At 41.1% G+C, this 12,311-nt stretch overlaps 1 protein-coding gene and 1 long non-coding RNA gene across 2 annotated transcripts in view; one reads left to right on the forward strand and one right to left on the reverse strand.

Moving 5' to 3' along the window:
* MYH8 (myosin heavy chain 8) overlaps window positions 1-5,472 on the forward strand; it is a 31,909-nt gene extending 26,437 nt beyond the window's left edge. The window contains exons 34-39 of the mRNA XM_050765595.1: window positions 931-1,134; window positions 2,570-2,695; window positions 2,782-2,952; window positions 3,137-3,241; window positions 3,788-3,883; window positions 5,200-5,472. Coding sequence (XP_050621552.1) covers window positions 931-1,134; window positions 2,570-2,695; window positions 2,782-2,952; window positions 3,137-3,241; window positions 3,788-3,883; window positions 5,200-5,349 — 852 coding nt within the window. The 3' untranslated portion in view covers window positions 5,350-5,472. The remainder of the gene's footprint in view (window positions 1-930; window positions 1,135-2,569; window positions 2,696-2,781; window positions 2,953-3,136; window positions 3,242-3,787; window positions 3,884-5,199) is intronic.
* The window catches only part of LOC126939842 (uncharacterized), a 175,368-nt gene extending 163,361 nt beyond the window's left edge, over window positions 1-12,007 (reverse strand). Inside the window, exon 1 of the long non-coding RNA XR_007720464.1 lies at window positions 11,926-12,007. This is a non-coding gene — a long non-coding RNA (uncharacterized LOC126939842). The remainder of the gene's footprint in view (window positions 1-11,925) is intronic.
* Window positions 12,008-12,311: the final 304 nt, after the last annotated feature.

The following is a 12,311-nucleotide window of genomic DNA, read 5'->3' on the forward strand; positions in this document are numbered from 1 at the left end:
ACCATCCTTTTTTTCTCTTAACAAATTATACAGCTGACAGCACAAAGATAACTGAACTAAATACACATAGAACATATTATTTTTAAGAAAATGTTATGTAGAAGATCAAACAGATGCCTAGGCATTACAATATGATATGAAAGCAAGTGAACAGACTTGGGCACCAGACAGGCCTGAGGTTGAGTCTTAGTTTTGTCATTTACTAGCTGCCTGATTTTAAGCAAGTTATTTAACCTCTCAGAACCTCTTTTCCTTCTTCAAAATAAGAATGAAACTCCCCACCTCACCAAGTTACTGTGAAGATCAAATGAAATAACAGATGCCAAGTCCTGGAGAGAGCATCTGGAAACTGCCCCACAAATGACAGGCATTAGTGACTCACACATGACACAATAACCAGTTAATGGCAGAAACAGAACAACAATCTGTGTCTCCTGATAATTCTCTCTCACCCTAAACAAATGACCTGGGCCGGGCGCGGTGGCTCAAGCCTGTAATCCCAGCACTTTGGGAGGCCGAGACGGGCGGATCACGAGGTCAGGAGATCAAGACCATCCTGGCTAACACAGTGAAACCCCGTCTCTACTAAAAAATACAAAAAACTAGCCGGGCGAGGTGGCGGGCACCTGTAGTCCCAGCTACTCAGGAGGCTGAGGCAGGAGAATGGCGTGAACCCAGGAGGCGGAGCTTGCAGTGAGCTGAGATCCGGCCACTGCACTCCAGCCTGGGCGGCAGAGCGAGACTCCGTCTCAAAAAAAAAAAAAAAAAAAAAAACAACAACAAATGACCTAACCATACTCAGATGCAGTCAAACGACAGGCAGAGGTCATCTTCTGTTCCTGGCGCCAGTACAATCTCCCAGTTCATCTCCTGGGATCTTCAAATCCCCTTCAGAACACCTAAAGCCTTTTTCTGTTTTTCACTTAACAGGAAACCCAGCTCCACCTAGATGATGCTCTCCGGGGCCAAGAAGACCTGAAGGAACAGCTGGCGATCATAGAGCGCAGGGCCAACCTGCTGCAGGCTGAGATCGAGGAGCTGCGGGCCACTCTGGAGCAGACAGAGAGGAGCAGGAAAATCGCAGAACAAGAACTCCTGGATGCCAGTGAGCGTGTCCAGCTCCTGCACACCCAGGTGAGACCCTCACATCAAACAAATGCTGGTGTACTGGCAGGGGGATGCATTAGAATTATAGCATGAAAGTACTCCATTTGTATAAATATGTGTACCAGCTCCTCCACACCCAGGTGAGACCCTCACATCAAACAAATGCTGGTGTACTGGCAGGGGGATGCATTAGAATTATAGCATGAAAGTACTCCATTTGTATAAATATGTGTATGTAAACAAGGATGGGGGATATGCTCAAAAATACTCATTGCCATTATCTTAGGGTAATTAGATTATGGGTGATTTTTTTTGTTTTTTGGTGTGTGTTCCGGTTTCCTTCTTGGGGTTTCTATGCCCCCTCCCCAAAAAAGCTATTACTTTTTTATTTAAAAATAAGGTTTGGCTATTTAGATTATTTTGGAAACCATGAGGTAGAATAATACTGGGTAAAGATACCTGCTACCTCCAAAATCTGAAAATGTTCCATGCAGTGTTTCTCATCAGTAGCACTTAAGCATTTAGCACTGCTGTGTTCACTGTCCCCATGCCTTACAGCACATTTAGCATTCCTGACTTGCCCAGGCATTAAATGCAGTAGCACCCCCTAGTCATTTTGACAACCAAAAATATCTGCCCCTAAACATTTTCAAATACCCATTGAGACAATATTGCTTCTCTCTGAGAAACACTGAGTTGAAATCTTAAGAATATGTTTTCAGAAGACAAAATTCAGTGCTCTCCAAGGGAACAAATCATGAAAATTCAGAGAGAATAGATTCTACTAAGCAAGAAATTCTCAGTGCCTGCCACTCACAAAACGAATGTATCCTTTTCTATTTCCAACCTTCCAGAGAGAGAGTAAGTAGTGATGTCTGACTGAAATATAATTAAAAGAACTAGGGGGCCGGGCGCGGTGGCTCAAGCCTGTAATCCCAGCACTTTGGGAGGCCGAGACGGGCGGATCACGAGGTCAGGAGATCGAGACCATCCTGGCTAACACGGTGAAACCCCGTCTCTACTAAAAAAAATGCAAAAAGCTAGCCGGGCGAGGTGGTGGGCGCCTGTAGTCCCAGCTACTCGGGAGGCTGAGGCAGGAGAACGGCGTGAACCCGGGAGGCGGAGCTGCAGTGAGCTGAGATCCGGCCACTGCACTCCAGCCTGGGCGACAGAGCGAGACTCCGTCTCAAAAAAAAAAAAAAGAACAATTAACTAATGTATGCCAATAAAGGCATTCTCAAACCTCAGAGGTCCTCATGCATAAATCAGATGGACACTGGGGAAGTTGGGGGAAAGGAGTTCCTACCTTGCAAATAATTAACATTTGCCACTGAACAAATAATTAAAGTTTAGTGAAATGTTGCCAACAGATCCCCTGCATGAACCAACAAGTAAGACACCTGTAAAATCCCAAGAGGGCAAATGACAAATTTTGTAAATTTCCACTGACTACTTTTAACAGAATACCAGCCTCATCAACACCAAGAAGAAATTAGAAAATGACGTTTCTCAACTCCAAAGTGAAGTGGAGGAAGTAATCCAAGAATCACGCAATGCAGAAGAGAAAGCCAAGAAGGCCATCACTGATGTAAGATGAACATTTGTCTTACTGACATGCATATGCTACCTGCTATCATCAAGTTTCATTACTTTATTAATTTATTTTCTAAATAGGCTGCCATGATGGCTGAGGAGCTGAAGAAGGAACAGGACACCAGCGCCCACCTGGAGCGGATGAAGAAGAACCTGGAGCAGACGGTGAAGGACCTGCAGCATCGTCTGGATGAGGCCGAGCAGCTGGCACTGAAGGGTGGGAAGAAGCAGATCCAGAAACTGGAGGCCAGGGTGGGTGTCTCAATCTCTCTAAATCTGGGAAGGGAAAAAGGGCATGCTCTCTACCCTTCTCTCTTCCTACACAAGACTCCCATCCTGTCCTGGAGCTGGGAACACCCACCCCATGCCTTCAGTAGGTCTTGGGCTAATTAATATCCCCCAAGACTGACTGCGTAAGTATTTTTCTTGGCTACAGGTACGTGAGCTTGAAGGAGAGGTTGAAAATGAACAGAAACGTAATGCAGAGGCTGTTAAAGGTCTACGGAAACATGAGCGACGAGTAAAAGAACTCACCTACCAGGTGAAGGGAATAGCCTTCCAGAATATCCGTTCTTCCTGCCCAGAAGGAAATTGAAAAGCTTATGACTATTTATTTATATGCCACTCACAAACAAATATGCATTAACTTGGTACATATAAGGCGTAAAGACAGTTGCTTATCACAGACCTATACTAAAACTTAGGGAGGCCTTCAGATTTCTAAAGTTTAGAAAATAGCATGAGAGTAAAGAACACAGATTTTAAAGACAGATAAACTGGGTATTAGTCCTAGTCTGGCCTCTCCTGCTTGTTGAACTTAATACTCTAAACCTCAGTTTCTTCACCTGTAAAATAGGGATAACAGCATCTATTTTCCAGGATAGGGAGGTAAGGATTAGAGAAGATGTGTGCAATTCTCTAATACAGGGCCTGCACACTGGAAACATTTAACAAGAGTTAATTTTATGAAGAAAATCGCAGAGTTGATCAGGTTTACCCTGCTATCATGCCAAATGATTTTATTTTAGTACCCAGAGTAGCCTAATTTCTTTGGAATGAATGCAGATGATTTTTTTCAAACTTTCAGACTGAAGAAGATCGCAAGAATGTTCTCAGGCTGCAGGACTTGGTAGATAAATTACAGGCGAAGGTGAAATCATACAAGAGACTAGCTGAGGAGGCTGTAAGTATCTTTAAGTCCTTGAGGAAAGAAGGAAATTTCTTTTGCAGTAGAAAATGTTTTAAAAGAATCCATCAATAAGAAAGAAGATGCAATGAAAGTGAAAATCTGCCACTCATATTTTAAGAGGGAAGATTTTTAAATATGAATTTGTCCCCCCCCCAATCCAAATTACAGAACAAGATTTCAAAAGGAGATTTTTTTTTTTTTTTTTTTTTTTTTTTTTGAGACAGAGACTCTCTGCGTCACCCAGGTTGGAGTGCAGTGGCATGATCTTGGCTCAGTGCAACCTCTGCCTCCCAACCTCAAGCGATTCTTATGCCTCAGCCTCTCCAGTAGCTGGGACGACAGGCGTGTGCCACCACACCTACCTGGTTTTTGTATTTTCAGTAGAGATGGGGCTTCACCATGTTGGCCAGGCTGGTCTCGAACTCCTCGCCTCAAGTGATCCGCCCGCCTTGGCCTCCCAAAGTGCTGGGATTACATGCATGAACCACTACACCCAGCCAAGATATTTATATTATTAAGCAATTTGTAAGCATTGAGGGGGGCAAGTTCCAAACAGCTCACTTACTTGATAGCTGCAAATGATATACAGTAGGAATTCTAATTAATACCATCATAAATATTCCTCTCCCTCTAGACATAGAAAAAATCAAGTTCTCAAAAGCCAAACATCAATCTTTTACCCCACCTGACTTCTTCACTCCCTGCTAGTGTCATCAGTGGGGGCTCTTGTCCCCACATTTGCTGTAGCTACTATAAGAACATGTTAGAAGATTCTTTACCTATACTCTTCTCAGTTATCCCTCCACTCTTCCAGACACATGTGATAGGTAGGAAGTAAATAGGAAGGAAGAAAAGGAAAGAAAAAAGGGAGAGGCATAAATGGTAATGAGTCAAATAACAGAGAAGACTTTCTTCCTAGTCCTACCTTTTCCCTTTCTTTATATAGTAGAATGAAAACATATGGCAAAAATACATAGTAAGTGATATTTCCTCAAGTTATAGTTTGGCCTTGCATTTACTTACTGATGTCTATAAGTGTACATAGATCTCTTCCTCCTTTCCACAGACCATACATCATAAAAGTAGGTATGGGCTTTATATTAGGCTGTCTCCTGCACTTCAAAACTCTCCTTTCATTCTTTAAAGTAAAAATTACAGTTGAAAGTAATAAACTCTGTCTAGATGTGAAGTCGGATACGCTAAATAGACCATAAGAAGGAAATACCTGATTTGAGGAACTCATCCTGTCTGGTGATAAGTGCAATGAGAACCACACAGTCTAATTCTCACAATTTTATCTCTATTCTTAGGAGGAACAATCCAATGCTAATCTATCTAAATTCCGCAAACTCCAGCACGAGTTGGAGGAGGCCGAGGAACGGGCTGACATTGCTGAGTCCCAGGTCAACAAATTGCGAGTGAAGAGCCGAGAGGTTCACACAAAAATCAGTGCAGAGTAAACACACCTGCCTGATGCTATCAAGTGGCTGAAGAAAGGCACAAAATGTGCTATTTTTGGTCACTTGCTTTATGATGTTTATTTTCCTCTTAAAGCTGAATAAATAAAAACTACAGTAAATGTATACATTAAACCGGACTTTCATTTTTTCACTTGCAAAGCTATTTATGCTCACAGTTCTCACCTAGCTATTAATATCTTAATATTATATATGGCTTTGCAGAGTATTCAATATTTTATGCCTTCAGCACCACCCGACAGTCCCTTTCCCACCTCTTCACCCCCCCAACACACACACAAATACCTTTTGCTGAGCTCGTCGTTATTATATCTCTCTAGATTGCTACAAATTACTAAGAAAAACACTCCCTGAGGCTGCCCTCCGTATGGGGCCATTCATTTACTCCACAAACAGATATTGAGCATCTACTATGTGCATCAATACGATAAATCAACAAATAGTGCCAGGCACTGTTTCAGTTCTGTGGGTACGGCAGTGAACAAAATATAGTTCCTGCTCGCTAGGAGCTTATATTCCACAAGGAAAGAAAAGCAATAAATAAATTCATAACTATGTAATGAGCCAGATGACGAGCACTAATGGGAAATTAAAAAGTAAGAGAGACGTATTTACTATTTCATAGAGAGTAGTCAAGGAAGGCGTCTCTGGTAAGAAGACATTTGAACAGTGACCCAAAGGAGGTAAGAGAGTAAACCAAGTGAGTATGTGGGTGCACAGCACATCCAGGCAGAGAACAACAGAAAATGCAAAAGCCTTAAGGCAAGGGAAGGTAGGGAATGTTAGAGGGGCAGGGAGGAGGCCAAGCAGGGCAGGAAGAGAATGAGCAAGATGAGACAGTTAAGGCATAAGAGAGGAACCAAGAGGCCAGATCATATAGGACCCCTTGGCCACTCAAAGGACTTTTGCCTTTATTCAGGGTGAAGTGGGAAAGCTTTGGAGGATTTTGAGCGGGGTGATATTAACATACATTTTAAAAGAATCACTCTGGCTGCTGTGTTGAGAATAAACTAAGGGAGCAAAGATAGACACTGGGAAACTAGTTAGGAGCCTACTGAAAAATAAAGGATAAAAGATGACAGTGGCAATTGGGTGCGGTGGTTCACGCCTGGAATCCTAACACTTTCGGAGGTCGAAGTGGGCAGATCACTCGAGCTCAAGAGTTCAAGACCAGCCTGAGCAACATGGCAAAACCCCATCTCTACTAAAAATAGAAAAAAATTAGCAGGGCATAGTGGCATATGCCTGTAGTCCCAGCTACTGGGGAGGCTGAGGCAGGAGAATCACCTGAGCCCGGGAAGTCAAGGCTGCAATAAACCAAGATCGCAACACTGCACTCCAGCCTGGGAGACAGAGTGAGACCCCGTCTCAAAACAAAAACAAAAAACAAACAAACAAAAAAAAACTAACAACAACAATAAAAACCTTGACAGTGGCTTAGGGCAGAAAAATAACATCGGGAGACAAAGAGAAGTGGATGGATTCCAGATTTATTGAAGGTAGCTAGCGTACCTAGTATTGTCAGATAGATTGGATGAGGGACAGAGTGAAAGAATGAACTTATGAAACAGGGACAGAAAATAAAACAAAAAAATAAAAAGGCTTGATGGAGTAGAACGGACGTGTTTGGCCTCCAGAAAGAGGAAGCAGCAGAGCAAAAATGCAATCTGGACAAAGACTGTACTTTATGTACTCCTTCTACCTTCTAACATTTACTCTCCCCCAACCTCTAAACCCCTATCGGCCTCAATCTTTTACAGTATAAATTGTGTAGACCACAATCTCAAGTGTGTCTAATAACAAAAGTTTAAAACAAAAAAGGAAAAAAAATGTAAATAATCTCCAAAAACAAAATTTTGGATCAAAGAGGAAATCAAAACTATAATCATAAGAACATCTAGAAAGAAACAAAAGAAGAAATCTTTGTGACCTCGGCTTAGGCAAAGATGTCTTAGATATGACACCAAACATACAGGCCACAAAAGAAAAAATTGATCAATTGTACATCATCAAAATTTAAAGCTTCTGCTCTTTGAAAAACACTGTTATAAAGAGAATGAAAAGACAAGTCACAGACTGAAAGTATTTACAACTTATATCCCTGACAAAAGATTTATATTAAGAATATATAAACAATCTAAAAATCCAGTGAAAAGAAAACAACCTAATACTTCAAAAGGCAAAAGGTTTGGACAAACATTTCACTAAACATACAGATGATAAAAAGGCATCTGAAAAAACATTCAACATCAGAGTCATGAGAAAAATATCAATAAAAAACAGTAAGTTACTGCAACACATTTACTACAATGACTAAAAGACCAAAGTGTTGGCCAAGAGTCATAATGTAAAATGTTACAATGACTTAGGAAAACAGTTTGGCAACTTCTTAAAAAGTTAACAAATTATCTATATGATCTAGTCATTCTCTTCCCAGGTATTTACCAAAGAGAAATTAAAGCATATGTCCAAATGAAAACTTGTACACAAATGTTTATGGCACATTTATTTGTAATAGGAGCAAAAACCAAAAAGAAGAACCAAAATATCCATCAACGAATGGGTAAACAAATTATGGTATATCCATACAACAAAATACTACTCAGTAATAAAAAGAAACTATTAACACAAAAAAGAATGAATCTCAAGATAATTATGTTGACTGAAAGCAGGAGCCCTCCAAAAAGTACATACTATATGATTCTATTTATATAAAATTCTAGAAAATGAAAACTATAGTGATAGAAAGTGGACCAGCAGTTGGCTAGTGATGCAGAGGGAGGGTTTGTAGGGGGCACAAAGAAAGAGTGGCGGGGATTACAAGGGAGCAGGAGGAAATTTGGAGGGTCAATGAACATGTTCATTATCTTGATTGAGATGATGGTTTCACAGGCATCTAAACATGTCAAAACCTATCAAATTGTGCACTTTAAGTATGTGCGGTTTTAAATGTCAATTATACCTCCATAAATTTAAAATTCTGCATTAGGGGAAATACCACAATTACAGTACTCTGGGAAAATAACTAGTAATTAGAATACTCTATGTCAAACTTTAAAGCCAGAGTTATACCTTTTCACAGAAATTGCATTAAGCCTGTTTATCAGTTTGTTGACATATTTACTATGTTGAGTCTTCCAATTCTTGACTACAGTCTGTTTCATTTATTTAGATCTTCTCTAATTTCTTTCATCAGTGTTTGGTAGTTTTCAGCATACAAGCCCTATACACATTTTGTTCGATGTATGTCTAATTTTTTTCTTTTTTTTAAGTGACTATAAATGGTATATTTCTAATTTTGCTGTCTACATGTTCACTGCTAGCATACAGAAAAACAATTGATTTTTTCCTATGTTTATCCTGTATCTTCAAACCTTACTGAACTCTCTTATTAGTTCTGAAGTTTTTTGTAGATTCCTTGAGATTTTCCACATAGAAAATCATGCCATCTGGAAAAGCAATGATTTAAAGCAAATCTAAATTAAAATGAGGTCCAAAATTTCAGAGTAAATTGTGAACTAGGGTTTGATTTTCAAAATAAAACCAAAAATATTGAAATATATTTATTTTCTGTTGTATTTCTTTTTTTTTTTTTTTTTTATGCAGTCTCGCTCTGTTGCCAGGCTGGAGTGCAGTGGCACAACCTCAGCTCACTGCAACCTCCACCTCCTGGGTTCAAGTGATTCTCCTGCCTCAGCCTCCTGAGTAGCTGGGACTACAGGCATGCACCACCATGCCCAGCTATTTTTTGTATTTTTAGTAGAGATGGGGTTTCACCATGTTAGCCAGGATGGTCTCGATCTCTTGAGCTCATGATCCGCCTGCCTCAGCCTCCCAAAGTGCTGGGATTACAGACATGAGCCACCATACCCGGCCTTCTGTTGTATTTCTTAAGATTAGGTCACAATTGCACCTCTGCTATTCTTAGAACAAAGAACAAATAAATGTTGCAGTTGGGAGGAAAGGGACAGATTTCTCACAGTCATATGTGATAACATAATATGACATCCTTTAAGTTTTGCAATGCAATAATAAAGCACATCCTTTTTCACAAAAATGCAGGACTTCTTCAATATTTTTAAGACCCTTCCTAATCCTTTGATCCTGAATTCATTCTCGTGAAACATCTATTGGGTCATCATTTTTGTCCATTTTCAGTTCTTCAGTTGTTAACTAGTTCAACACTGTTGAATCCACACTGGTCAATGGCTTTGCAAAATTCAAGCCAATTTCTTTTACTACTTTCATTAACTTCACTAAATTCTGCAAATGTTGTTGCAAGATTTCTCATTTTACTTTGCATTCAACTTAAATTGATTGTTGCATATTTACAACATCTAATGATCAATAAGATCATTAGTGAATACATTTTGTTTTCCTATGCAATATCATTACTGCAAAGGCTCCAATAACAGGGACTCCACTATTGCAAACTGAAAACCATCTTTAGGCTTTGCCCAGAAATTCTATTCTATAAATTTAATAATTAAAGATATGCATAAGCATTTATGTACACACATATTTACCAGAATGTTTTAAAAGAACAGAAATTTAGAGCATCCTAAATGCCCAATAATAGAAAATTGTCATATGAATTATGTTATCTTCAAAGCATGGTACACTATGTAACTATCAAAAATCATAATCCAAAAGAATAGTTAATATCATGAGAAAAATTGTCAAATATGTTCCAAAAGCAGAATACAAAACAGTGCTTGCAGACTGATATCTCAATTGTGTATGTATTTAAGAATACATAAAAATTGGCCAGGTGCGGTAGCACACACCTGTAATCCCAGCACCTTGGGAGGCCGAGGTGGGCGGATCATGAGGTCAAGAGATTGATACCATCCTGGCCAACATGGTGAAACCCCATTTCTACTAAAAAATACAAAAGTTAGCTGGTGGTGGTGTGGTGGTGCACGCCTGTAGTCCCAGCTACAGGGGAGGCTGAGGCAGAAGAAACACTTGAACCCAGAAGGCAGAGGTTGCAGTGAGCCAAGATCACGCCATTGCACTCCAGCCTAGCGACAGAGTGAGACTCCGTCTCAAACAAGAATACCTAAAAACATGGAAAAAATGTGACATTGAAAAATTTACATAGAGATGACTTCCATGCTAAAATTTTAGGCACGACTTAAAATTTTCCTTCAGTATGTTTGATTATATTTTTCAATGTGTGTACTATTTTTGGAATTCTTTTAAAGGCTCATGTTTTTAAACTAAATAAAAGTAACCTGCCCCTTAAGATTTCATATCCACTTCTCATCAAAGACATGGATACAACTGACAACAGTAAGGTGAAGAGAGGGTCATCTGATGGATGAGACTATTAGCACAGCTGCTAAAAGCTGTTGCCTGTCATCCAAGCTCTCTGTAAGGATTAACATTCCAGGACTGACACAGAGCAGCTGTCAGTAAGCAAACTTAAATTCTGCCTCCTGGCTGCGGCAGAGGTTTGGGCACATGTTCCACATATCAGTGTCCCCAGGAACCTTCACCGCAGACTCCAACGGTCACATTTTCCAAAGCGAGAAGCTGAAGAATCAGCCGTGGGCAGATGGAAAGAACCTTGCTTAAGGATGGAATTTGCCAGCCTGATTCCTCCCTCCTGGTTTCAAGGGTCACTAAGATGCTGCTTCCGGAGGCCGCAAGGAAAAAGAAAGCCTCTCCATGGTGAAGGAGGAAAACATTTCCCCTGGGGAACGCACCCAAAACAGAGCTTCTCTTCGATTTCAATAGCCTGACCTTCACAAGAGGGCAGACTATTTTCTCAGCTCCTCACAGAAACTATGGCTTGTGGCTTGCTTGGGGAAACTGAGGTACAGAGCAACGTGAAGGCTCAAATGATGAGAAATTATGTTTAAAACATAGATGGGAAAGGTAGTACTTTCTGAGCAACAAAATCATCACTTTTTCCACGATTTGGAAAAATAATTCAATTGGTACCCACAGATTTGAGTATCTGAACTTAACTTTATATAAGAATATATGTGTGGCCGGGCGCGGTGGCTCACGCCTGTAATCCCAGCACTTTGGGAAGATGAGGCGGGCGGATCACCTGAGGTCAGGAGTTTGAGACCAGCCTGGCTAACATGGCGAAATCCCGTCTCTACTAAAAGTACAAAAATTAGCCGGGCGTGGTGGCGGGTGCCTGTGACCTCAGCTACTCAGGAGGCTGAGGCAGCAGAATCACTTGAACCCGGGAGGTGGAGGTTGCAGTGAACGAGATGGTGCCACAGCATGCCAGCCTGGTGACAAGAGTGCTACTCCGTCTCAAAAAAAAAAAAAAAAAGAATATGTATGTGTACAACATAATAATATGGCTATGCATGCACTGAAAAATTTCAAATGGGCTTTGGTGACAAGAATTTTAAATTTTCTGTCTGGCCCAGTCAGCCATGGGACTTACCCTCAAATGCCCTCTCCACACTCAATTTCATACCCTCCCCACCACACAGCCCTTCACGGATCTACTGTCTGGAATTGCACAGCGCAAATAAATCGCCGGGAAGAACAAGGTCCTGCTCACTCGCAAACTCTCAAATGCACACTTACTGGCCAGGTCCTAGTGTGGCCTCCAGGGCTGCCCCAGCCTTGGCGAGAGTCACCTCTGGCCTTTCCTTCCCGCAGACTGACCCCTCCCATGATGCCCCGGGACGCACCGGAAGTGACTCTCCTCCTCTCTGGACGATTGAAAACATCGTTTCTCTCGTGTAGTACTGGGGTGTCTCCTTCAAAGCACGCTGCTGCTGCCTCCTTTTGCTTCTTCTATTTTTTTTTTTTTTTTTTTGAGACAGTTTCGCTCTTGTTGCCCAGGCTGGAGTGCAATGGTGCGATCTCGACTCACCGCAACCTCCGCCTTCCGATTTAAGCTGGGATTACAGGCATGCGCTACCACGCCCGGCTAATTTTTGTATTTTTAGTAGAGGCGGCGTTTCTCC

The sequence above is a fragment of the Macaca thibetana genome, chromosome 16 (genome assembly GCF_024542745.1).
Source record: "Macaca thibetana thibetana isolate TM-01 chromosome 16, ASM2454274v1, whole genome shotgun sequence".
In the NCBI taxonomy this organism is placed as follows: Eukaryota; Metazoa; Chordata; class Mammalia; order Primates; family Cercopithecidae; genus Macaca; species Macaca thibetana.